The sequence below is a fragment of the Mytilus californianus genome, unplaced genomic scaffold (genome assembly GCF_021869535.1).
Source record: "Mytilus californianus isolate M0D057914Y unplaced genomic scaffold, xbMytCali1.0.p SCAF_4, whole genome shotgun sequence".
Lineage (NCBI taxonomy): Eukaryota > Metazoa > Mollusca > Bivalvia > Mytilida > Mytilidae > Mytilus > Mytilus californianus.
The window spans coordinates 6,104,188-6,130,510 of NW_026262690.1; the positions used below are offsets into that span (position 1 = coordinate 6,104,188).

The following is a 26,323-nucleotide window of genomic DNA, read 5'->3' on the forward strand; positions in this document are numbered from 1 at the left end:
CAGAAATATGTTTCACACTATTTATGGCACAAAAATCGTGTATACAATTCGATGTTTTCTAATGTTGAATTAAACATTATCTCATAATTTCCATTGTTTATGAGAATAAAAAAAGAAACCAATTCAATAAAAAATAAACCACACAAGTAGGCGTCATGAGAAAGATTTATTCAAATTCAATTCAGAAATGACTTTGTACAATGTAACAATGACAAAAGGAAATATAAAATCACTGGAAACATCACGGTGGTATCAATAATCCACACTTCTGTAGCAAACTTTTTCATTAGATATTTTATCCAATTTTCTTTTCTTAGTACTGCTGTCAATCATGTTTGATGGCAGTTTGGGTCATCACTCATAATTCTTTAAGGAAATCATTTACTTATATAATTTTTCCAATTTTTAATTGTCATATGTAAAATTTTCAGCTGACTTTCTGACTTCTCAAGACTTGGTTTTAATCTTCATCATCATGTTCCATAAACTGTTTATCATCCAGTAGCACTGCAGCCTTATCAGTCCAAGAATCTCATATTGAATCTTATTCAGCTATTTTCGTCTTCTTTTTTCATTTGTTCTATCAATCTTTTTCTCTCCTCAGCTTGTCTCATTTTATGAAGTACTATGCTTTCAAAGTCAGTGTCATCACTTGAAAGAACAGTAGTGGGCTGTGAAAAAAAATTAAGAAATACTATTAATAAAAAGTCCTTTAATTTGTTTATGTGCCTTTTGTGTAAATATAAAAATGTAAATATAAAAACCAACATTATTTATTCTGTAACAAATACATAAACTGATTTTCCACTAAAGAAACAAGAGGCTCTCAAGAGCCTGAATCGCTCACCTGTATTTCAGAGAAGATTTTTAAATGTTAGCAAACTTGATGAACAAATTGTGTAAAATTGTCTTTAAAGGGCAATAACGTAACACTCTAAGGGGTCAATTGACAATTTTGGTCATATTAACTTTTTTGTAGATCTTACTTTGCTGAACATTATTGCTGCTTACAGTTTATATATATCTATAATAATATTCAAGATAATAACAAAAAACTGCAAAATTTTGTTAAAAACTACCAATTTCGGTGGCAGCAACCCAACAATGGGTTGTTCGATTCGTCTGATAATTTCAGAGCCGATAGATCTTGACCAATTGAACAATTTTACCCCATGTCAGATTTGCTCTAAAAGCTAGTTTTTATACGACCGCAAAAATAAAAAAAATTTTTGGTCGTATATTGGTATGACGTTGGTGTCGTTGTCGTCCGAAGACACATTGGTTTTCGCACTCTAACTTTAGTTTAAGTGAATGGATCTCCATGAAATTTTACCATAAGGTTCAATACCACAAAAGGAAGGTGGGGATTGATTTTGGGGGTTATGGTACCAACAGTTAAGGAATTAGGGGCCAAAAAGGGGCCAAAAATAAGCATTTTTGTAACTTCCAGACATAACTTGTGTGTTAGTGTATAAATCTCTCTGACATTGTACCACAAGGTTCCGTATCGCAAAGGGAATGCTGGGATTGATTTTGGGGGTAATTGCCTCAAAATTTTAGGAATTAGGGGCCAAAAAAGAGGCAAAAAACAAGCATTTTTCTAGTTTCATGATAATAACTTGTGTGTAAGTGTATAGATCTTTCTGAAATTGAACTACAAGGTTCCATATCACAAAGGGAAAGCTGGAATTGAGTTTGGGGGTAATTGCCAAAACGTTTAGGAATAAGGGGCCAAAAAGGGGCCAAAAATAGCATTTTTCTAGTTTCCAGACAATAACTTGTGTTCAAGTGTATGGATCTCTCTGAAATTGTACTGCAAGGTACCGCATACAACAAAGGGAAGGCTGGGATTAATTTTGGGGTAATTGCCTCAAAATTTTAGGAATTAGGGGCCAAAAAGGGGCCTAAAAACAAGCATTTTTCTAGTTTCCAGACAATAACTTGTTCAAGTGTATGGATCTCTCTGAAATTGTACTGCAAGGTACCATACCACAAAGGGAAGGCTGGGATTGAGTTTGAGGGTGATGAATCATAAGGGGGTTCAAAAAATTTAGGGGAGGGATTTTTTTTTTCTTTAAAATTTTCCATTTTAAATTGGTTATTTCTGATTTATATATAAAAGCAAATAATAATAATATGGTTTGAATAGGTAAATTAAAAAATTTTAAGTTCTTAGACCACATTCATTCTGTGTCAGAAACCTATGCTGTGTCAAATATTTAATCACAATCCAAATTCAGTGCTGTATCAAGCTTGAATGTTGTGTCCATACTTGCCCCAACTGTTCAGGGTTCGACCTCTGCGGTCGTATCAAGCTGCGCCCAGCGGAGCATTTTATTGAGATATAAGCCAAAAACTGCATTTGACCCTTATGTTCTATTTTTAGCCATGGCTGCCATGTTTGTCGATGGATCAAAACTTCGGATACAATTTATAAACAAGATACCCTAAGGAACATTAAGTTAAAGTTTGAAGGTAATTGGCCCAGTAGATTCAGAGGAGAAGATTTTTAAATGTTAGCAAACTTGATGAACAAATTGTGTAAAATTGTCTTTAAAGGGCAATAACTCCTTAAGGAGTCAATTGACAATTATGGTCTCATTAACTTTTTTGTAGATCTTACTTTGCTGAACATTATTGCTGTTTACAGTTTATATCTATCTATAATAATATTCAAGATAATAACAAAAAACTGCAAAATTTCCTTAAAACTACCAATTTAGTTGCAGCAACCCAACAATGGGTTGCTCGATTCGTCTGAAAATTTCAGGGCTGATAGATCTTAACCAATTGAACAATTTACCCCATGTCAGATTTGCTCTAAATGCTTTACTTTTTGAGATATAAGCCAATAAAATGCTTCGCTGGGGCGCAGCTTGATACGACCGCAGAGGTCGAACCCTGAACAGTTGGGGCAAGTATGGACACAACATTCAAGCTTGATACAGCTCTGAATTTGGATTGTTATTAAATATTTGAAACAGCATAGGTTTCTGACACAGAAAGAATGTGGTCTAAGAACTTGAATTTTTTTAATTTACCTATTATGGTCCAATGTCTAAAATCAAAATACATGGTTAGATTCAGCATATCAAAGAACCCCATATATTCAATTTTTGTTAAAATCAAACAAAGTTTAATTTTGGACCCCAACTTAGACACACTTGAAAACTGGGCCCATAATCAAAAATCTAAACACATGTTTAGATTCAGCATATCAAAGAACCCCAAGAATTCAATTTTTGTTAAAATCAAACTAAATTTAATTTTGGACCCTTTGGACCTTAATGTAGACCAATTGAAAAAAACGGGACTTAAAATTAAAAATCTAAATACACGGTTAGATTTGGAATATCAAAGAACCCCAATAATTCAATTTTTGATGAAATCAAACAAAGTTTAATTTTGGACCCTTTTGACCTCAATATGAACCAATTTGATGGCGGGGCCCACAAATAAAAAATCTAAATTCATGGTTAGATTCAGCATATCAAAGAACCCCATATATTCAATTTTTGTTGAAATCAAAAAAAGTTTAATTTTGGACCCCAACTTGGACCAACTTGAAAACTGGGCCCATAATCAAAAATCTAAACACATGTTTAGATTCAGCATATCAAAGAACCCCAAGAATTCAATTTTTGTTAAAATCAAACTAAGTTTAATTTTGGACCCTTTGGACCTCAATGAAGACCAATTTAAAAAACGGGACCCAAATTAAACATCTAAAAACACGGTTAGATTTGGAATATCAAAGAACCCCAATAATTCAATTTTTGATGAAATCAAACAAAGTTTAATTTTGGACCCTTTTGACCTCAATATGAATCAATTTGATAGCGGGGCCTACAAATAAAAAATCTAAATACATGGTTAGATTCAGCATATCAAAGAACCTCATATATTCAATTTTTGTTGAAATCAAACAAAGTTTAATTTTGGACCCCAATTTGGACCAATTTGAAAAATGGGCCCATAATCAAAAATCTAAATACATGTTTAGATTCAGCATATCAAAGAACCCCATATATTCAATTTTTGTTGAAATCAAACAAAGTTTAAATACTGGACCCTATCTTGGACCAACTTGAAAACTGGGCCCATAATCAAAAATCTAAACACATGTTTAGATTCAGCATATCAAAGAACCCCAAGAATTCAATTTTTGTTAAAATCAAACTAATTTTAATTTTGGACCCTTTGGACCTTAATGTAGACCAATTTAAAAAACAGGACCCAAAATTAAAAATCTAAATACACGGTTAGATTTGGAATATCAAAGAGCCCCAATAATTCAATTTTAGATGAAATCAAACAAAGTTTAATTTTGGACCCTTTTGACCTCAATATGAACCAATTTGATAACGGGGTCCACAAATAAAAAATCTAAATACATGGTTAGATTCAGCATATCAAAGAACCCCATATATTCAATTTTTGTTGAAATCAAACAAAGTTTAATTTTGGACCCCAATTTGGACCAACTTGAAAACTGGGCCAAAAATCAAAAATCTAAATACATGTTTAAATTCAGCATATCAAAGAACCTCAAATATTCAATTTTTGCTAAAATCAAACAAAGTTTAATTTTGGACCCTTTGGACCTTAATGTAAAATTGAGAATGGAAATGGGGAATGTGTCAAAGAGACAACAACCCGACCATAGAACAGACAACAGCAGAAGGTCACCAACAGGTCTTCAATGCAGCGAGAAATTCCCGCACCCGGAGGCGTCCTTCAGCTGGCCCCTAAACAAATATATATACTAGTTCAGTGATAATGAACGCCATACTAAACTCCAAATTGTACACAAGAAACTAAAATTAAAAATAATACAAGACTGACAAAGGCTAGAGGCTCCTGACTTGGGACAGGCGCAAAAATGCGTAGACTATTTTGAAAACTGGACCCAAAATTAAAAATCTAAATACACTGTTAGATTCGGCATAACAAATAAATAAATGTGATCAAAGATTTAACAAATCTAATGCGCCATACTGTGCAATTAAAGATTACTTCTTGAAATTTTTCAATATTTGAAATTTGAAAAAAAAATAATATTTGAGGAATAATTCTTTTTAATTTCTGAAATCTGAAATGAGAAAAAATTGACCCCCCACAATTTCTTTTTATCCCCCCCCCCCTTTTTTTCCCCAAAAAAATTCTTTCCCTCAAGATATGGTGATAATCTCAATTCAAATTTCCAATGGAGTTGGCATCCATAATTACCCATTTAAATTTACCATAGTGCTAACTTAATCTATTTTATAATAGAATTAAAAATATAGTGTCAAATCTTTCATATGGATTTTTTTGTAAAAAAAAATGATGCAACATTTGCAGATATTTTTACTGGTCTTCCTTTATAAATATGCATTTCTTTAAACATAATTTAAAAGCAGTGTAAGGGAAGTAACCAAAACGTTGTATTTGGATTACCTCCCTTACACTGTTTTAAATTATCTTTATTGTTTATTAACCATTACTTTATACATAATTTAAAAGCAGTGTAAGGGAGATAATTTCAATGATGTATTTGATTTATCTCCCTTACACTGCTTTAAATTATGTTTTGTACTTAAGTATTTGTCCATTAACCAGGACAACCTTGTTTTTCCCCCTTTTTTGCCCCTAATTCCTAAACGGATTGAGCCATAACCCCCCAAAGCAAATCCTAACCATCCCTTTGTGGTATGGAAACTTGTAGTATAATTTCAGAGAGATCCATACAACGTTCCACAGTTATTGTCTGGAAACTAGAAAATGCTTATTTTTGGCCCCTTTTTGGCCCCTAATTCCTTAACTGTTGGTACCATAACCCCAAAATCAATCCCAACCTTCCTTTTGTGGTATTTAACCTTATGGTAAAATTTCAAAAAGATCCATTCACTTAAACTAAAGTTAGAGTGCGAAAACCAATGTGTCTTCGGACGACGACGCCAACGTCATACCAATATACGACCACAAAATTTTTTTGCGGTTGTATAAAAACTGCATTTGACCCCTATGTTCTATTTTTAGTCATGGCGGCCATGTTTGTTGATGGATCAAAATTTAGGATACAATTTATAAACTAAATACCCTAAGGAACATTCATTTAAAGTTTAAAGGTATTTGGCCCAGTAGTTTCAGAGAAGAAGATTTTTTAAATAGTTTACGACGACGACAGACGACGACGGACGCAAAGTGATGGCATAAGCTCACATGAGCTAAAAGTATGTTAGTATGCTTATACTAAGAGAGATAAACAAAATAAAATATTAAGATTGCAACTGACACAACTGCATCTTCATGTAAATCATTCTGAGCATTAAAATTAACTCTGAAGAAGACAATATACATCTTAATTATGAAGCATAACAATTTTCATTTGATTAGATGTTGATTTAAAATATATAGCACTTATTGCAAGTTTAGATATTATTCATAACGTTTACATTAACACAACATATTATCTTCAGTGAAAACTTTAACACAGGACAAGAAAGCATTTATTTTAATACTTAACAATTATAATATATTACCAACAGTCTATTACTCTTATATATTTTTTAATAGAATTTCCTAAAGGTAATTGTTGTAATATTTTCTCTCCCCCTCCCAAAAAAAATAAATAAAATATACACAATGTAAGTAAACATTAATCTGTTCATACCTGACTAGCAGTAGTAGTTTCTACTTGTCCATCAAGCCAGATAAATGTCAAGGGGTTTTCTGCTAGCCCCTTTTCAAACTGAGATGCCATGCTCTGAAAAAAAGGTTATTCATTATCTTGTCTTTGCAATGACTTTATAAAATGATATTAGATTAACTTATTCACTGCTCATTTAAGTTTTATCTTATAAGTCATTGATTGAGTTTTGGGAAGTTTCTGGTAAAGGGGATCTTCAAATCAAGAACATGAACTGACCTTAAAAATAAATTGTATTGGCTCATCAAAAATATAAAAAGTGGAAAAAAAACTCAACCAAGGTCTATGATTGAATGATTGAATGGATGTTGCTTCAAGTCAAGTGGCAAATATTTCATGCAAAGGTTTTTAACATACAGAGAGTGTGGCATTGGATTTAATGTCCTCATTTTCTTACCAGACATGGCTGGTACTTGTACATCCCACACAGCCAAACGGACGCCCCACTTTGGCAAGGGTTTTACTGCCAGTCGGACAGAAAGAGGACTAAACAAATACTGACCTGCTAAAATAGACAGTTGTCATATATATTTTAAATTGGTACATGAAATAAGAGGAATTAAATACAGACTTACAGCAGCATTTCTGTCCTTGAACTCTACAATGCCACTACCATTTCTCTTACTGGAGATAATTAAGGTCAGAACATCACCATACTGAAAAAATACTTTTTTGTTATCAAAATATCTATGCTACAGAGAAAATTAACTTATTTGTAATGAAGATATCTAAATTGTTTGTGGATTTGTACCTATGTACCTTTATATAACACAAGGCAGCAAAGGTAGGTGTGGTATACATCATTTTGTATATAAATTACTGTAGATTTACAGCATATTAAGTTTTATGGGGAACGATGACTCTGGAATAGCAAAATAATGAAAATTCCTTTCAATCGTCATTTTGTATATAATTTACTGGTTGCACTTTTGTAAATATAGACAATGCAATTTTCCATAGGAACTCCAAATATAGGTTGGTATGACATATTTTCAACATTTATATGCCTTGAACTTATAAGAGTTTAAAAACTAAAATTCTGTACTACCCCTTCGTTTACTTTGAGTCTTCCTTAGAATTCAATTTGACTGCTATCCATGTGTATTTATACTGGTAAAATTCCAAAGTTGTGTCTCTAGGAGATGAAACATGGAGATCATATCTGGGAACCAGTAGGTAAACAAAACAAAATATCTATGAATGTTAAATATTTCCCCACAAGAGGGATGGTTTGTGAAACAGCTGTATTTACAAAGTGCAACCTGAAGATTTACAGCATATTAAGTATTATAGGGAAAGATGACTGTGGAATAGCAAAATAATGAAAATTCCTTTCAATTGTCATTTAATGAAAGTGCAAGTTAAGTACATTGTGTAATATAAAGGTATATAGGTAATATAAAATTACACAGACACAAGTGCCTGTGCAAAAGGGGTACACATCTGTTATCCACAACCCTTTCTTAACCACTTGCTGTATTTTATGGAACTTTTTAAAGAACCTCTTTTACATTTAATAACATAAACGGTACCAATTTTGCTGCACCAGATGAGCATTTCGACAATCAATATCTCTTCAGTGATGCTAGAGACCAAAATATTTGAAAATCTAAAGCTTATTTAACATGTTAAAAGGATGAAGAGCTATAAACCAAAAAGTACAAAAAAGTATAGCGAAAAGCCGGGCAAGGAATCAGAGCTTGAGGGAGATATATTCCTTAATATAAAGTAACCCAATCCAAATGATTTTTGAGGATTTTACAATGCAAAACAAAGTTTTTGTTATATACATAAATATATACAAATGGATACAAACTGGAGATAGACAGACAGATTACAGAATGGATTAATGAACTGAAGATCTCAAAGATCACTATAAACGCCTACACCAGCAAGTGAAGTTTTGTTTAATTCTCAATCAAAACACAGAATATGATATTATACAAACCTTGTGTAAAAGATTGTGAAGAACATCATATGAGTAACCTCCATTACTTTCATCACCCTTCTTGGCCTTCCATTTAATCTAAAATCGATTATATCCTCTCAGTTAGCTATGCATGAAAAAAATTCAAACAATAAACTTAAGCACACAATACCCAATTCAGTAATCACAAATTCTACATTTAGTTTTGATAAAATATGCAATCATTGATTCATTCATGAGCATTATGACATTACTAATGCATCATTTTATCATTTATTCCTCTATAAATCAGAGGACAGATTATCGCATAAATCTATACAATCTGTCATGTTCAATATTTCCAGTTCAGAGATGTTAACATTTTTGAATATCTGTATTTTAATAAAATGTATCTCTCTTATTGTCAGATTTTGTATAGTAAATTTGTGTTCCATCAATGGAAATTTTAAAAATTTTGATTGATTGGTTGATTGATTATTCTTACAATTACACTTAAGGTAGAAATATACAAAAGCAACTAAATCTTATCAAAATTTCATTTTCAGCTGTTTTTGTTTCTTCTTAATATTCCAAACCACAGAAGAAAAATAAGTTTCCATATCTTGCACTGTTAATGAGTTTTGATGATAATTAGTTTTATAAACAAATGCATGTGTCTGACTGATACAAGATAAGAACATGTGGGCAGTACTTTGTGGTTAATCAATAAAATCATTTGATAGCTTTATAACTACCATAGATATAATAGCCATAGATAAAGTACTGGACCCACATCAAAAGCAGATGATATTTGCCGAAATTTTATCACCCTCTTATTATATACATGTCACGCTTGGTGTTAATTAGCCTTCATTGGCAATTGCCGTCGATCGATATCTAATAAATTGTGAATCGGGAGACTTTTAAACACACGAATGTGCTTTGTAATGACTTTTAACCATAATAAAAAACGATTTTTTTTTAACTCTGCCAGGTCCAAAGCTCGGATAAAATAGGAGGGAAGTCATGAGAAGTAAATATTGTAAAAGCCCAAATGTCCTATATAAAAAGCGCAAATGTCTATTTAAAAAAGCACAAACGTCCTATGTAAAAGCGCAAACCTCCCGCGCCGGAAGGGATATATAGCTGTATTTATAGTACGAATCACAACTCTAACACAATTGTAAGAAGGAAGAGGAAAAAACCATGAATGACACAGGACAAAACTCCTATATTTTCATTTTATCATAGCCATTATAAAGCTTAATCTATATATTGTTTACTTCAAAAATGAAATCGACAATCAGATTATACCACCATCTATTTAATAGCAAAACAAGCACAAAAATGGTAAGCGGAAAGGTATATAGAAGAAACAAATTCAGAGACATGATTGTGCTATTTCCCAATTATTTAATGTATTCAGTGTGTCCACTACATACGTTTCCTCACCAAACGGCGTTTAATAAGTTTATAATGTATTCCTTTTTTTCTCTTTATTTTCTAAAACTTCGTGTTACGACAGAAAGTTTCAACACTTGTAAAAATCTTTTTTCTTTTCTAAATAATAAAAATTTCTTCTTTCTGGCATAAAATATGATTACACTATTTTGAATCTCGATAAAAAAGAAATTTCTTTAACTCGCCACAGAAAAATTCGACCAGGTTCGACCTCTTAACCACGTATACCATCAGTAAACGATATGTCTCCTTTTGTCAATCATACAGGTCTTATTTTCCGAGTGCAACCGATGCAAGTGATAGGACAATTTAATTTTACATGCCTGTTAAGTCCATTTTCCATGATTTCTCTATTTTATTATTTCAAAAACAGCATAACCTTTTCATTTGTTGACCGATTTTCTCCAAATAAATTACAATCCGAACAACTTTTACAACCAGACGCCTGATATTGCTTCCGCGTCACGGCATATTATTACTTGAGACAGGTAACGCATATTAATTATCGGTTGATAAGACGAGTGCCCGATAATTTAAATATAATTATGATAAGTAATTAGTCTATTGGGAGGATGTCGGTAAATATCATCTACATCATAGGCCACTATGCACAGTGCCCTGCTTTTGATATTTCAAAGGAAACTACATGGGGCTCAGTGTGACAAATTCTGTGTACTTTTTCTATGGCTATTATATCTATGTAACTACTGACCAGCTATAAAAATAACAGTTATGAAAAATACATTTATATATTGGAGCTGCCTGGAGAAAAAACAAAAAACTATTTGGAGCTATAGAGGGAATCAAAATATAAATGTACAAACATTAAACAAATATAATTGTGCAACAATTAATGTTGCTGATGGTTATATCAGATTTTCTTGAGGTGAATGTTTAAATATGAATTATTTTTACAAGAAAACACAAATTAAATATTTTATTTTCAAACTACAAAAATAAGAAAATTCTACTTTGTGTAAAACACCATATTTTAATTATAATTCTAGAAATCCCCCGTAAGAATCCCCTAGACTGACCAACTGATCATTTTATGTACACATGCATAACATACTTTTTTAGGAAAATGTTAAAAACAAAATATATTGTTTTATGTACCAAATGAATAAAATCCATATTAAAAAAGCATATGCAATGTGTAAATAAACTTCTCAGATCATTAATAGTTGATGTTTATCCAGGTGGGCGGAGTTTTGACCATATCAGTAGCAACTGACTTACAAGTTACATCAAGGTCAATAATGATATTTCTTCTCCTGCCAGATCTGAATTTTAATGCACAGTATGTGCATTTTCTTTATATTTTTAAAATTGCTGAAATGGAATGTTTTCTTACTAGTCAAAACCTAATTGATTTATGACTAAAGGCCAACCCTGAAGTATCCATATGTGTGAATTATATTGAAGTTAATGAGATTCAAGTAGGAAAATCCTTATTAATTCAATTGTGACACATACATTTTTGCCATGAAAAAGTAGTTTTAAATGAAATTAGCAGCAAGATTGGTGCCCCTAAATGCATGATTTTAGCACATGTTGTTCCTTGACTAGTTATCTTTAAAACTGGGTCTCAGATTTCCAAAAACATCAATAGAACAAATTTTATATCCAATTAAATTTAGTGATTTCTTATGAATTAAGGTTGCAAACTTAATTGAAGGTTTATGAGAGAATAAAATACAATAGGAAAAATCTGAGACACAGTTTTGGAGGTCAAACTGTGCTGCTCAAGAGTCTATCAAAAATTTTGGGCTGCTATAAATAACAATGAAGCTAATTTCATTCAAATGTGGACAATCAAGCAACTAATTTCATAATAATCAATTATGTAACAATTGTGCAATAATGAAATTATCGCCATTTGAAAGATTAATCTTTCTTCTTTCTTTTGGTTCCTCATTTATAATTTTTTTAGAGCTGGATGAAAGAAATTACATCAGTTTAAAATTGACTGATTGGGGGTGAATAAATCATTGTATTGTGCTACCTTAAATGAACATTTGCTGGTATTATTTATGATTTTCAAACTTAAATGGACAGTTGCTGGTATTATTTATGATTTTCAAACTTAAATGGACAGTTACTGGTATTATTTATGATTTTCAAACTTAAATGGACAGTTGCTGGTATTATTTATGATTTTAATGATAGAAAATGAAGATTAACATTCTGCTTACCTACTGGAAAATAACATGTGAGGAAATTTACAATATATATGCTTTATTCTGACAAAACTGTTGTTTGAACAATGGTCTACAGACAAAAGAAATAATACCTTTAATTTTGGTGTCTTTATTTCTTCTGCTACGTCATCTATAATTATTCTCTCATTTCCTTTCTTTATCTGTTCCTTTAGTAAATTTTGTTCTTCCTCTAGTAATCGTGAACCTTCTTTCCTCAATCTCTCAACCTATAAAAATTAAAAACATAGTATATGAATACACTATTTCCTCCATTATTCAGGTCATATATCTGGAATAACTATAGTGTGCAATTTGTCATATTTAAACTCAGCCTATGAATAGTACCAGAAGTTCCTAGTGTTCCGTTCAAATTCCAATGAATTTGCTTGAAGCTTTTTTATTGAGCACACAGTTAAATTGGTTATTTTCCCAATATAAAAGGCTCAATTCTGGAATGACAAAAGTGGTAAAACATTAAATTTTGACCTGAGTTTAGTGATTCTATTTTGTTAAAATATCGATCAATTATAAAAAAAATATACTCATGCTATTGAGTGGAAATCACAAATATCTACCTTCCAAGTAATAAATAAAGTGTAAAATTCAAAATTATTCTGTGTTAAATAGTTCCTTGCATTGTAACAAAATAAAAAATGATTTTATTGAAGCAAATATAAGTCATTGATTGGAAACCTCAAACTTGACTATTTTCAACATTATTAACAGTTCTGTAATGACATATGTGAAATGTATCAAATTCTAAATCAGCATTACTGACAGCCATAACTCTTGAACAACAAATGAGAAATGTGTCAGATTTAAACTGGAAAAAAACATGTTTGGTCCAAATGAATCAAGCATCTGCAGAGATTTTTTTATATGTATTCCCAAAACATGAGAAGTAAAACAAATGGTCCACTGTGGAAGACATATTGGATATCAAGTCATCATGTGAAACCTTGGAAGACATATTGGATATCAAGTCATCATGTGACACCTTGGAAGACATATTGGATATCAAGTCATCATGTGAAACCTTTGAAGACATATTGGATATCAAGTTATCATGTGAAACCTTTGAAGACATATTGGATTTCAAGTCTTCATGTGAAACCTTTGAAGACATATTGGATATCAAGTCATCATGTGAAACCTTTGAAGACATATTGGATATCAAGTCATCATGTGAAACCTTTGAAGACATATTGGATATCAAGTCATCATGTGAAACCTTTGAAGACAGATCATCTTATCCTTTATGTAAAGTATTTTTTAGAAAAAAAGGAGATTTGGGTATGCATCAATATAACAGATTCCACATAACAAAATTTCACCAAAAAGTTAATCTAGAGGTCACCATACCGTTAACAACAAAAGTCAACAATATCTTATTATACCTCAAGCTCTTAATCATCATGAGTGTATACAAAGTTAATAAATTTAAAAGAGAATATTAAAGAATCTGATATCAACACTAAATTCTTTTATGGACAAAATATTATAGATGATCAACCAAGATATGCAGTGGCAAAATTGCTGATTTGGGACAGGCACATTATCCTGTGGTAGGGTTAAACAAGTGGTTCATATTTGTCAAATCAATTGTTTAATAGGAATGTTTCAAAACATTTCCCAACCTTTCTCATTATAACAAGGTAACTGTAACACATCCTTGTATTGTAGATCGTGGTGTGATTCAGGTTGTAAAACAATTGTGGTGTGATTCAGGTTGTAAGACAATTGTGGTGTGATTCAGGTTGTAAGACAATTGTGGTGTGATTGGGAGAAAATGTAGGAGGGGGCTTAGCAAGTTAATAATCCTTGATTTACTTTCCTGAGGTAAACAAAACAGATTTAAAACTTTATTCACAGTTTTAATATCTTACTTCTGCAGCTAAATTCCTTGTTGCTGTAAATTCTGTTTCCTTTTGTTTATAAACCTCCCCTTCACGTAATTCTAAATCTACAATTAAAATTAAATGACATTCTATGAATAAAACTGACAAAATTAAAGAAATGATGGAAATTTCACAGCAATTCCTATTATTAAGATAATATTTACAGCTTTACTGAAAACAGATATGAGTATACTTCATGAAGTCTACAGTGAGTCAGCTTAGCCACTGGTCACACGACATTTTCACAACCTAATCATAATAATCTATCAGATAATATTGGTTGAAACTTTTAATTCATAATTAAATAGTATTTCACAACAATTCATATTTTTCTTGGACTTGTATATGGTTAAGCTTTTTAAGCCACTTTCAGCTATCAAGCATCCTAGATTATCATTTGTCTGATTAATTTTTATATTAACCCTTTTGTTTGAGTTTATAACGATTTTATTTGCTCATAGATACAAAAAGGATCGGACACAAGTTTAACCAACTTATGAAGTCTTCTCCTTTACATAATATTACAATAACAATTATACAGAGCATGCACAGTTCAGTAGATATATATTAAAGGTAATAGTAAAATGAGGCATTTGCACAGTCAGAGAAGAAAAAGAAAGAAAGAAAAAAAAAAAAAAGCCTAACGCAATTAACAAGGAAAAGGATAGAGAATTGAGAAAAAGAAAAGAAAAGAAAAAATATAAATAAAAGAAAAAAAAAAAAAAAAGAAAAAATATTAAATAATACAAATATAAAGAAAAAAAATAAATGAAATTCTGTGGACACGATGTTTTTTGTTCAGTCATATCTTATTTGATTATACTACAAGGAATCTTTTTGATTTTTTTATATATCTAAAGACTTCTTTAAAGATTTCACAGTTTTCCTCGTATGTTAAAGTTTGGCTACCCTCAGTGAGCAACTGTAGATTTATTGTCACTTGTAGACGATGAATGTTGGTTAATAGATCGTTCCTTATATCGGCGTATTTATTGCAATTAAAGAAGAAATGAAATGAATCCTCACGCGGAGCGCCACAAGCACAATATGGACTTTGTATTATATTTGATTCAAATAGGTCGTTATTTAGAAATGAGGCTGAACATCGCAGCTGTGTTAAAATTACACTCAATTTCCGCGGACCATACATAAAATGCTTAGGTACAGTCTTTGCTTCGTATGTATTATTCAACAAATAGCGTTTGAACTTAGATAGGGTATCAAGTGTACGGATAGAATTATCAAGTTTGTTCCATTCTCGGATGGACGAGGGAATAAATTCAGAATTTGTTAAGGAGAGTCGACAAAAGGGGACTATTAAGTCATTGCCATTACGCAGTGGATAAACAGTTGTACTTTGTATAGTTGGGGGAATTAAATCACATAAATATTGTGTAGCGAGACCATTGTACATATTATAAAATAATTGGAGTTTTCTTCTGTGCCTCCTACTGTGAAGGGGTTCCCAGCCAGTCTCTAAATATAAATATTCGGTTTTAGTAAAGATTGGCAGTCCTGTTACAATCCTCGCAGCTTGCAGTTGAAGTTTTTCTAATTTGTTTGAATAGCAAATACCACAATTGTCCCACACTTCGCAAGCATACTCAAATATAGGACGAATATATACCAGATACATTTTTTCTAAGTTCTGTCTTTTCATCTTAAATTTTAATTTTCTTAAGACTCCTAAATGCTTTGTAATATTTTTGGAAATATTTTCTACGTGCTCATTCCACTTTGCGTCCTGGGAGAGAGTTACACCTAAGTGTTTATGACTTGATGTGTTAGATATTGATCTTCCATTGAAAGAAAAACTTAAATTACTTGGAATCTTAGTATTTGAGCAAATCATTATTTCCGTTTTATCTGGGTTAAAGGACATTAACCAATTTTTTGACCAATCATTGAGTTTGTTTAAATCATGATTAACTACTACCTCTAAGTCTGTAATGCTTGCGGTGGAATATCCCAGCGACGTATCATCAGCAAAAAGTCTAGTCAGTGAAATTAAATTTTCGCCAATATCATTTATATACAGCAAAAATAAAAGGGGACCGAGAACAGAGCCTTGGGGGACCCCCGCAGAAACAATGGACAATGACGAAGACGAATCTCTAATAACTACTTTTTGTTTTCTTTGAAAAAGATAATTTTTAGTCCAAGCAAGTAAATTTCCCTTTATTCCATAAGAATTCATTTTATATATAAGTCCATTATGTCATACTTTATCAAATGCTTTGGAAAAATCACAGAAAACGAAGCAACTGAATTCTTTTTTTTTCAAGAGAATTTAATATTGTGTTATAAAGTTCAATAAGTTGATGTACAGCTGAATGTTTAGGTAAAAATCCTGACTGATACATATAAATAAGTTTGTTCCTATGTAGATGGTTATAAATATGTTTGTAGACTACCCTCTCCATTACTTTTCCTACACAGCTAATTAGGGATATCGGTCGATAATTAGATGGTAGGGATGCATCTGCTTTCTTAAATATGGCAATTACATTTGCTATTTTCCATGAAGAAGGGTATTTACCTTGGGACAGGGATTTATTAAATATAATTTTAAGGGGTTTTGCAATTTTTTGGGGGGATATTTTAAGCATCCTGTGACTGATTTTGTCTGGCCCAGATGCTTTTTTAGGATCAAGTGTAAGAAGTATATCGACAATTTCACTCTCTGTTATTTGAATATCACTTAACCCTTTTGTTTAATAATGCCTTTTACTTTTTGCAGAACAGAACAAGGTTCTTTAACCTATAATTGTTAACTTTTTATACATTGTGACTTGGATGGAGAGTTATCTCATTGGGACTCATACCACATCTTCTTATTTATATTCATCTTAAAGCAATTACCAAGAAAAAAAAAGATGCAAACAAAAGAGAAGCTTAATAATGACTCAAACCTTCTTTTAGTTTTTGCCTTTTCTTATCAAGTTCCTTGTGTCTCTTCTCTGCTGCCTTCTTTGCTTTTTGAGCTTTGTCATAAGCCGCCTATGTAAATACATAAAATATCTTTCTCATTCAAAACAATTTGGCTGAATATCAAATGCAATTTCCACAATGGTTATAATTCTCATTTCAATAAATTTATCTGCCCAGATTCTCCCCACATACTGATAGTTCTTTGAAACTATTCAACTCATTCCAAATTATTTTTTTGGAATTATTCAAAACCGTAAGTTTAAATCTTCAGTGTGGGTAACGTAATTGTAAAAAGTGCAGTTTCAATAAATAAGGAGAGAATAACTTTTCTTGTATCATAATGTCTTGTTTACAAAGATCTCCTTTATTTTGTTTTCTAGATTAAATAAAAACTTACACGTGCAGCAGGATCTGTTAGCAGTTCTAAGGCCTTTGATAACTTATGGAATAATTCAGCTAATAAAAAGAAAGTATATTTAAAATGGAAGTAACAAAGCTATATTTAACACAATGATCCAGTTCTTACAGAGAAAAACACACAAGCAACACAAAATACACTATGCAACATAAAATAATTTAACCTATAACTAACAACCTAAACTAAAAGCTTTAAAGGGCATATATAACTCACCTGGATCTGTGCTATGTAAATTTTCATGACTAAGATATCTTTTTTGTAGAACTTGAATTGCTGATAAATTTTTTTTCTCTTTTTCAGTTTCTCTCCAACTATTTATAGTTTTGCATAATATGCAAAATTGGGTAAAAATCATCATTAAAGGACAATAACTCCTATTATATGAATTCAACTGACAAATTCAACCATGGTTTATTTATTTGAAGATCTTGTCTTCCTGATAATATTTACTGTTTTCAATTTTTCTTTTGTCTCCTTCAGTTTTGGCAAAATATGCAAAAAATGGTACGGTTCATCCATCATTAAAAGGCAATAACTCCTATAAGAAGACAAATAGACAATAACTGCTATCTGGACAAATTTGTAAATTCTGTCCAGTCTATCATTTTTACTGATTACAGATTTTCTGTATCTACCTTAAGTTTGGCCAAAAATGCAAAAAATGGTAAAAAATGTCATTTAGGGGCAATAACTTCAATAAGAAGTTTAGCCACCATTTCAGCCAAGTTGACAAAAATTTAGATCTTAACCTGCTGATGAGTTTTTGCTATCTAAGGTTTCTTTTTATGACTAATCTATCATAGTTTTCAAGATAATAAGCAACAAGAGTGCACACACTGAAATGTATTGCCTGGTTTACTTATCATGATAAATTTAACATTATCAATGATCCATGTAAATGAGGTCAAGGTCAGATGAACCCTTCCAGACAGATATATAAATCTTACAATCATTCCATACACAAAATGCAGTTGACCTTTTGTTTACAGTATCTGAGAAACAGACCTAATTACAAAACCTTAACATTGACCAATGAACCATGAAAATGAGGTCAAGGTCAGATGAACTTGCCAGGCAGACATGTACATCTTACAAACATTCCATACACCAAATACAGTTGACCTTTTGCTTACAGTATCTGAGAAACAGACCTAATTACAATACCTAAACATTGACCAATGAACCATGAAAATGAGGTCAAGGTCAGATGAACTTGCCAGACAGACATGTACATCTTACAATTATTCCATACACCAAATACATTGACCTTTCACTTATGGTATCTGATAGACAAAGACATGAAAACTGAGCATTGATCAATTAAACTTAAAAATGAGGTTAAGGTCAGATGGAACCTGCCAGACAGACAAAACTTGCATGTTACCCCCTGTTCAATCTTTAGCAATGATGGTTATGTTGGTATAGGTAGGAACTAGAAAGAATTATTGGACACATTTTTTTAAACTAGATACTCCAATGATGGTTGTGGCCAACTTTGTTTCCAATTGGCCCAGTAGTTTCAGAGGAAAAGAATTTTTGTAAAAAATAAGGGACACACAACAGTGATAGAGTATGAGGCACCATTGATGTCAGGTGTCAGAGCTAAAAATCAGATGATATTATCCAGTAATTTTATAGCAGGGAACAAGTTACACAAGATTAGCCTCATTTGCAAAGCAATACATATTTATTTATAAAACTTCTAGATCTATATACATGTATATATTCTATATATATATATTCTTCTCACTTTCTGACTAAAACATAGGGGGAGGGGGTGTTACCTACCATCTGACAAACTACTGAGTGTTTCAAAACTTTCAACCATTGCATATTTTATGTTAGACACCATATGGCAAGATTGTTGATTTCTAATTTTTGGAACTTACATGAATCAATTTCAAACCATATTACTCAAGTTGTGATTCAATTACAGTCTTCACGCTGAACCACAGGCCCAGCAGTCCAGGCTTGTAAAATTCCTTCTGGGCCTGTAAAAATCATCTGCACAGGCCAACAGAGTCTAACTAAAATTTTCCAAAATTTGAGCTCCTGGCCTGTAGATTTAAAAGTTTATCGTGAAGACTGCAATTATCTAACTAATTATGCAAAATGGGAAGACAAATTATTTTTTAAGCATGGCACAATCATGACAATGTTTCTAAGTAAACTAATCATTACTAGTGTCCACAAGTTTATTTCTTTTTCTTTAGTTGAATTTTGCTTTTATATTAATAATAATATTTGCATTACACACATGACACATGTTAAATAACTCTTTCTGTTAACATAAGATAATATAAATAATTTAATAAGCACAATTTTTACTTATTTACTGACAATATTGCCCATACCTGCATTTGGGTCATCAGGATTTTTGTCAGGATGACATTTTAGTGCACGTTTTCTGTATGCTTTCACAAGCTGAAAGAAAAATGACATAAAATAAGACATGATGCAAATATATCTTAGTTTTCAACATACAAGTATTGTTTTTGAGGACAAATGTAATTAGTGCCTCATGTTTTAAACATTAAATTACAGGCCATATGTATGCAGTATTATACAAAATAACAAAGCCAAAACACTTTCACATCACAAACATGTACATGCATGACATGTATCAATAGTGGATATGTAAAAATGTTCTGCCTGGTTAACTGTCAGATAATATCTAAATAATATATCAAAAGTTGATATCAAGGGTCAAACTACATGTGTCAAACTCACATGGGTAATTTGTATCACATAAAAACAATCTACAATTGCTACTATAGGTTTAACAAATTCATTAATTAAGAACTGGCCTATTTACTAACCTCAATATGAAAATAAACCATGAAATGGGGTAAGCAAAGGCGACCCCTATCAACAAAATGGCCCCTATTCCAAACTTCATTTCAAATTAGGATTTAAAGCCATTGTCACAATGTATCATAGCTTTAAGAATGACTATAAGGAATATATTTTTGTGTGAAAATTTTACATATATATCTGTGTTCTTTTCATGACATCATAATTAGCATAAATTTGAATTTTTACCAAATTGAATGAAATCTTGCAAATTTCAATAATGGTAGGTTTTTGGTACCAGAAAGATACAGCAAAAAGATATTTTAATATTATTGTTGTTTTAAAAAAATAACTATCTAACTTGAATATTAAGTTTGTCAAACCCTGCGCTGTGTTTCCTAGACCTAATTAATAAATTGTGGTAGAAATAACCGTGTCTTGGTTGTAACTGGCAAAGCTTTGTATGAAAACTTCACCATTATTCATTTCATTTTCTCACACATATTTGCGTCAACTTGAAGCTCTTTTTATCTTCAAATAATGGACTTAATTTATTGGGCCAAAAAGGGCCCTTATCGATTTACTCCTTTACAATTATAAATTGCTGATCTACTTATGCTTGCCAGCAAAAAGGCAGTCAAAATCTATTTGGACAAATATAAAGTGTCACTTCATAGCTTCTTTTTCAAAGGTTCTTTTAATTAAATCCGTTACCTGATCCAAAAGTATCAAATATTCGAGTATTTCATATACATGTACATATTCCTGCAATTCATCCATTGTCAAGTACATTTGTAGGTAGAGGTTGCACATTGTAAATACAGCTGTTTCACAAACAACGCCTCTTTTAGGGAGATATATAACATTCATAGATATTTTGTTTTGTTTACGTACTGGTTCCCAGATATGATCCATGTTTCAACTCATAGAGACATAACTCAGGAATGTTACTAGTAAATATACACATGGGGCGTTTTTTTTTGTTCTTCAGTAGTGAGCCAGAAGAGGTTCATTTCTGTTTTTTTGCATTGGGAAAATCTTCTGGCTCTCTTCTATCTCTTCTTTTTAAATAGGTAGTTTAGACGGCAGAGGCAGAAGATTTTTTGCAGATTTTTTTATTCATTTTAAATTTTTAATCTGTCGCTAAGCATGCCTATTTTTTCCAGCTCTTACCAGGCCACCATATTCATATTCAAAATCCTTCTGTCCCCCTTCCCAAAAAATCAAATGGTTTTCCCCTTATTTAACACGAGTTTAAATTGATTGATTTTTGGTTTCTTATTTTTAATGTCCATACATGTTCAGAAAAAAACACGAATTTAAAAGTCAGGTATAGAATATAAAACTAGTAAGGAGATGTGGCATGATTGCCAATTAGGCAACTATCAACCGGAGTTCAAATGAAGTAGTGTCAGCAATTATAACCAACCGTACGACCTTCAACAATGACAAAAACCCATACCGTATAGTCAGCTATAAAAGGCCCCGACATGAAAAATATGAAACAATGAAAAAATAAAAAAATAACGGCCTAACTATATATATCAAAACCTTTTTTAAAAAAATAACAAATATGAGTTGACAGATATGAACCAACAACAACCACTGAACTATAGGCTCCTGACTTTGGAGAATGTGACAGGGTAAAACATGTTTGTGGGCGCTCAACACTCCCTTAAACTGGGGTAGTGATGTAACAGTACAACATAAGAACAAACTGTAAAAATCAGTTGCAATTGGATTTACTCAAAAAATCGGTACGAGACACAAAAACAACTAACATTAAAAGGATAAACGTAAAGCACCGAAATAAAGAGTTTTTCGGTAACTGAACGGCTTGAAATCATGCTCTCCCAGATTAAAGTATCAATCAGTACACAACCAACGGATTTAGTCATCCTTGTATACTAGTATCTTAAAAACATATACAATTAAGGTTCTCAAAAAGTGGTGGTCCGAAGGTTTTAGCCATCGAAATATTGCAAGGACCGGCACAATTTTGGTATTTTGAAATAGAAGTAATAGTTAGGACCAGTATATTTTTCTTCAAGGACCAACAGGGATTAAAGATTTTGAGAACTCTGCGATATCTTTTATATACAATGCTTATAGACAAGATGTCCTTTTCGATCATATACCAGACAAAAATTGACAAATTCTTGTATAGTTTAAGATTTTTCCAAAAAATTTAATGGTCTGAGCTTTAAGCTGGATTTGTTTGTTAAAATTAAGCTAGAAAAGCATAAACATGATAAAGAAACAATTTCACATACACAGCGATTTTTTCCAACAATTTTCTTTGTCTTTTCCCTTATCATATAATTACATCAATGCCAAAGCGGAGAACGCAATTAAAGTCATGTCTACCGAATGAACTGACATAACTAAATTTTCTAATAAATCATCATAAACTTCGTTTATGTTATCCAACATAAAAAAATTCTATTATATTCGACGGCAAATTGAATTTTTGTTTTATTGCTTCTTCTACAGAATATCTCCAGAAGAGGTCCAGATTCATTTTTTTGGACTCTTCACCAGAAGACATTCTGGAGATGTACAAAAGAGACCAATAAAAACACGCCCATGGATAGCGGCCAAATTGAATTCTGATGAAGACCCAAAGTGAAGGGAGGGTAATACAAGTTTTAGTTTAAGTCTAAATTCTTAGAAGTTCAGGGCATATAAATGTTGAAAAAATGATTAAAGTAATGATATTAAAGAATTTACTTTAAAGAATTTTTTTTTTTAAATGTTTTTTTGGTTTTTTTTTTATTGACTACTAATATCATGAATATAATAATTATATATCAAACTACTTTGCAAGGAATATTTTCTGTCAAATTTTTATCAAGTTCACTGTTGAAAAACAAGCTGTCAAAGCTTTCTTTTAATCAACTGGATTTCATGATGTCAGACAAAAATCTTTCATTTGTATGATTAAAATTTAAAAAAAAAAAATTTAATAATGTAGATGAATAATTTCTTTAACTGTTAAATGAATTATTCTTATAAAAAGAAATAATTTCATATGTATATTGTATCTGTTTTGTGACTTTTTGTCCAATGACTTTCTGTCCTATTTCTTGTTTTGAATGACTGCTTGTTAAGGTTCATCATAACAAATGGACAAATATGGCCGTATTTTCACCTCAAAAACTACTCTGTGTACAGACTTACCTGTGCAGTTGGAAAGTTTTAAGGCCTGGCATCCACTAGATATATAAAAGTTGAATGTATTTTGCGTTTAAAAAAGATAAAATCTTTTTGGGATTTTGATGGGCATTTTTTCTCGTTCCTGCAGAAGGTGTAAAAATAAACAAACACCTGAATTGCTTTTGATACTGTCCAATCAGTTACATACACCCTTTAACTCACCTATAGATATTGTCTGTCTATTTTCCATGCCAATCAAGGACAATCAATACAATACAAAACAGTTCTTACCTGATAGGGAGCATCTCAAAGTTGTATCACAACTTAGTTTATTTTTACACCTTCTGCTGGAACGAAAAAAATGCCAATCAAAATCCAAAAAAGATTTTATCTTTGTGAAACGCAAAATACATTAAACTTTTATATATCTAGAGACAACAACCCGACCAAAGAGCAGAAAACAGCCCCAAATGGGTATTCAAAGCAGGGAGAACATCCCGCATATAAGGCACACAGAGGTGGGCTTCAGCTGGCCCCTAAACCATAATGTATACTAGTTAAAAATCAAATTTTGTATTTCATCATAATAGTTGTCTTGGCGCAAATATTCATATAAATAGATGGCAACATTTTTCCCTTCAACAAGACTATAGTCTATGATTGGAAATTACAATTGCATAATTTACCTCCTTTTCTGAAGCTTCTTCAGATACGTCAAGAATAGCATATAAATCTAACTTATTTATGTCCAATGAAGCCATTTTGTGCAAAAGGATTCTTTAGAGATTAAAGGCAGATATTTAGACAAACCCACAGACAAGATTTTACGATTTTGTAGGGTTGTTTTGCGAACGTTTGTTTTATGTAAAGAGTTAGTTCCCCTCGTTTAAAACTAACTGAAACGACGTGCGACAACGTATATTTTCCGTGTTTTTACCAGTGGCTGTACAATTTTAGCCTTTACATTTGTCAGGGTATACATGTCTCCGGTTCGGCGTACCAATGGTAATGTTTTTTTTAGTTATATATTTAGACAATTGTAAGAAATCAGACTAAATCAATCCCTCTCTATTTCTTATTTTTGTGAATATTCCAAGATCTTTTAAGTAGGCTCATTATTCAAGTTCATTCATTTCTCCAGTCAAGTTCAACTGAGGGGTTTTGCAGTGAATTTTTCTTCACTTACTGGTGTCAACCTTTCTTTTCGCTTCCCATGCCTAAAATTTTCAATGACAAATCCTACCATTCCGAATGTTTAACAATTCAGACCTTTTTTCCCTTTCCATATTATTCATGTATCCAAATTCCACTCATCAGTTACGAGTTGATAAAGCAATAACAGCAGAATCCAACTTGTTACTTTTCTTTTGGTGGATCTGCTTCCAAATATCGTTGTTTTTTTTCCGAGTAGAACCTCACCAGAATATGATTTCAACAAACGTTATGGTAAATGATAAACATACCAATGCCGATATAAGGCATGCTCAGTATTGTGTGAATTATAGCCTCTCCTACACTTTGTACCATTCTTTAAACATAATAATAAATTTCAATCCAAATCTTGTTTTTTTTAAGAACAGATCAAAGGTCTGTTCTCTCGTTATTATATTTATACAAAGAAAGAAAATCCTACCATAAACTCAATACATTTGTTTCGTATGAATAACAACAGGCAACAATAACTGACCTCGAAGCTGAATTAAAAAATAACTTTCTCTGAGCCAGAAAAAAAGTAAAAAAAAAGTTTTTTTTGCTCGCACATTCGGTTGTTTTATAATGGAATTCTATGCGACTGTCATATAAGTGAGAGGTTAAGCTAGCCATAAAACCAGGGTTATTTTACTTTTTAAACTTTCTCTGAGCCAGTCAAAAAAGTTTTAAACTTTCTTTGAGCCAGACAAAAAAGTTTTAAACTTTCTCTGACCAGACAAAAAAAGTTTAAAACTCTGAGACAGACAAATTTGTCTAATCTTAATCAAACCCAACATTCCTGTCAGTGTCAATTTTGCCCTTTTTAGCTCACCGGGGCCCGAAGGGCCCCATGTGAGCTTATGCCATTACTTGGCGTCCGTCGTCGTCCGTCGTCTGTCGTCGTCTGTCGTCGTAAACTATTTCAAAAATCTTCTCCTCTGAAACTACTGGGCCAAATACCTTCAAACTTTAACTAAATGTTCCTTAGGGTTTCTAGTTTATAAATTGTATCCGAAGTTTTGATCCATCGACAAACATGGCCGCCATGGCTAAAAATAGAACATAGGGGTCAAATGCAGTTTTTGGCTTATATCTCAAAAACTAAAGCTTTTAGAGCAAATCTGACATGGGTAAAATTGTTCAATTGGTCAAGATCTATCAGCTCTGAAATTTTCAGACGAATCGAACAACCCATTGTTGGGTTGCTGCCACCAAATTGGTAGTTTTAACAAAATTTTGCAGTTTTTTGTTATTATTTTGAATATTATTATAGATATATATAAACTGTAAGCAGCAATAATGTTCAGCAAAGTAAGATCTACAAAAAAGTTAAGTGACCATAATTGTCAATTGACCCCTTAAGGAGTTATTGCCCTTTAAAGACAATTTTACACAATTTGTTCATCAAGTTTGCTAACATTTAAAAATCTTCTCCTCTGAAACTACTGGGACAATTACCTTCAAACTTTAACTGAATGTTCCTTAGGGTATCTTGTTTATAAATTGTATCCGAAGTTTATATCCATCGACAAACATGGCCGCCATGGCTAAAAATAGAACATAAGGGTCAAATGCAGTTTTTGGCTTATATCTCAAAAACTTAATCTTTTAGAGCAGATGTGACATAGGGTAAAATTGTTAAATTGGTCAAGACCTATCGGCCCTGAAATTATCAGA

The 26,323-nt window shown here is 31.8% G+C and overlaps 1 protein-coding gene across 1 annotated transcript; it reads right to left on the bottom strand.

The window, feature by feature from the left end:
* Positions 1–147: 147 nt before the first annotated feature.
* On the bottom strand, positions 148–24,331 carry LOC127737348 (dnaJ homolog subfamily C member 17-like). Its single transcript, XM_052247967.1, has 10 exons — positions 24,142–24,331; positions 19,861–19,930; positions 17,486–17,544; positions 17,070–17,157; positions 14,146–14,222; positions 12,352–12,486; positions 8,640–8,717; positions 7,267–7,347; positions 6,656–6,748; positions 148–671 (listed from the first exon to the last, which is right to left on the bottom strand). Exons 1-10 carry the CDS (start codon positions 24,214–24,216, stop codon positions 549–551), a joined length of 879 nt encoding a protein of 292 aa, XP_052103927.1. The 5' UTR covers positions 24,217–24,331; the 3' UTR covers positions 148–548.
* Positions 24,332–26,323: the final 1,992 nt, after the last annotated feature.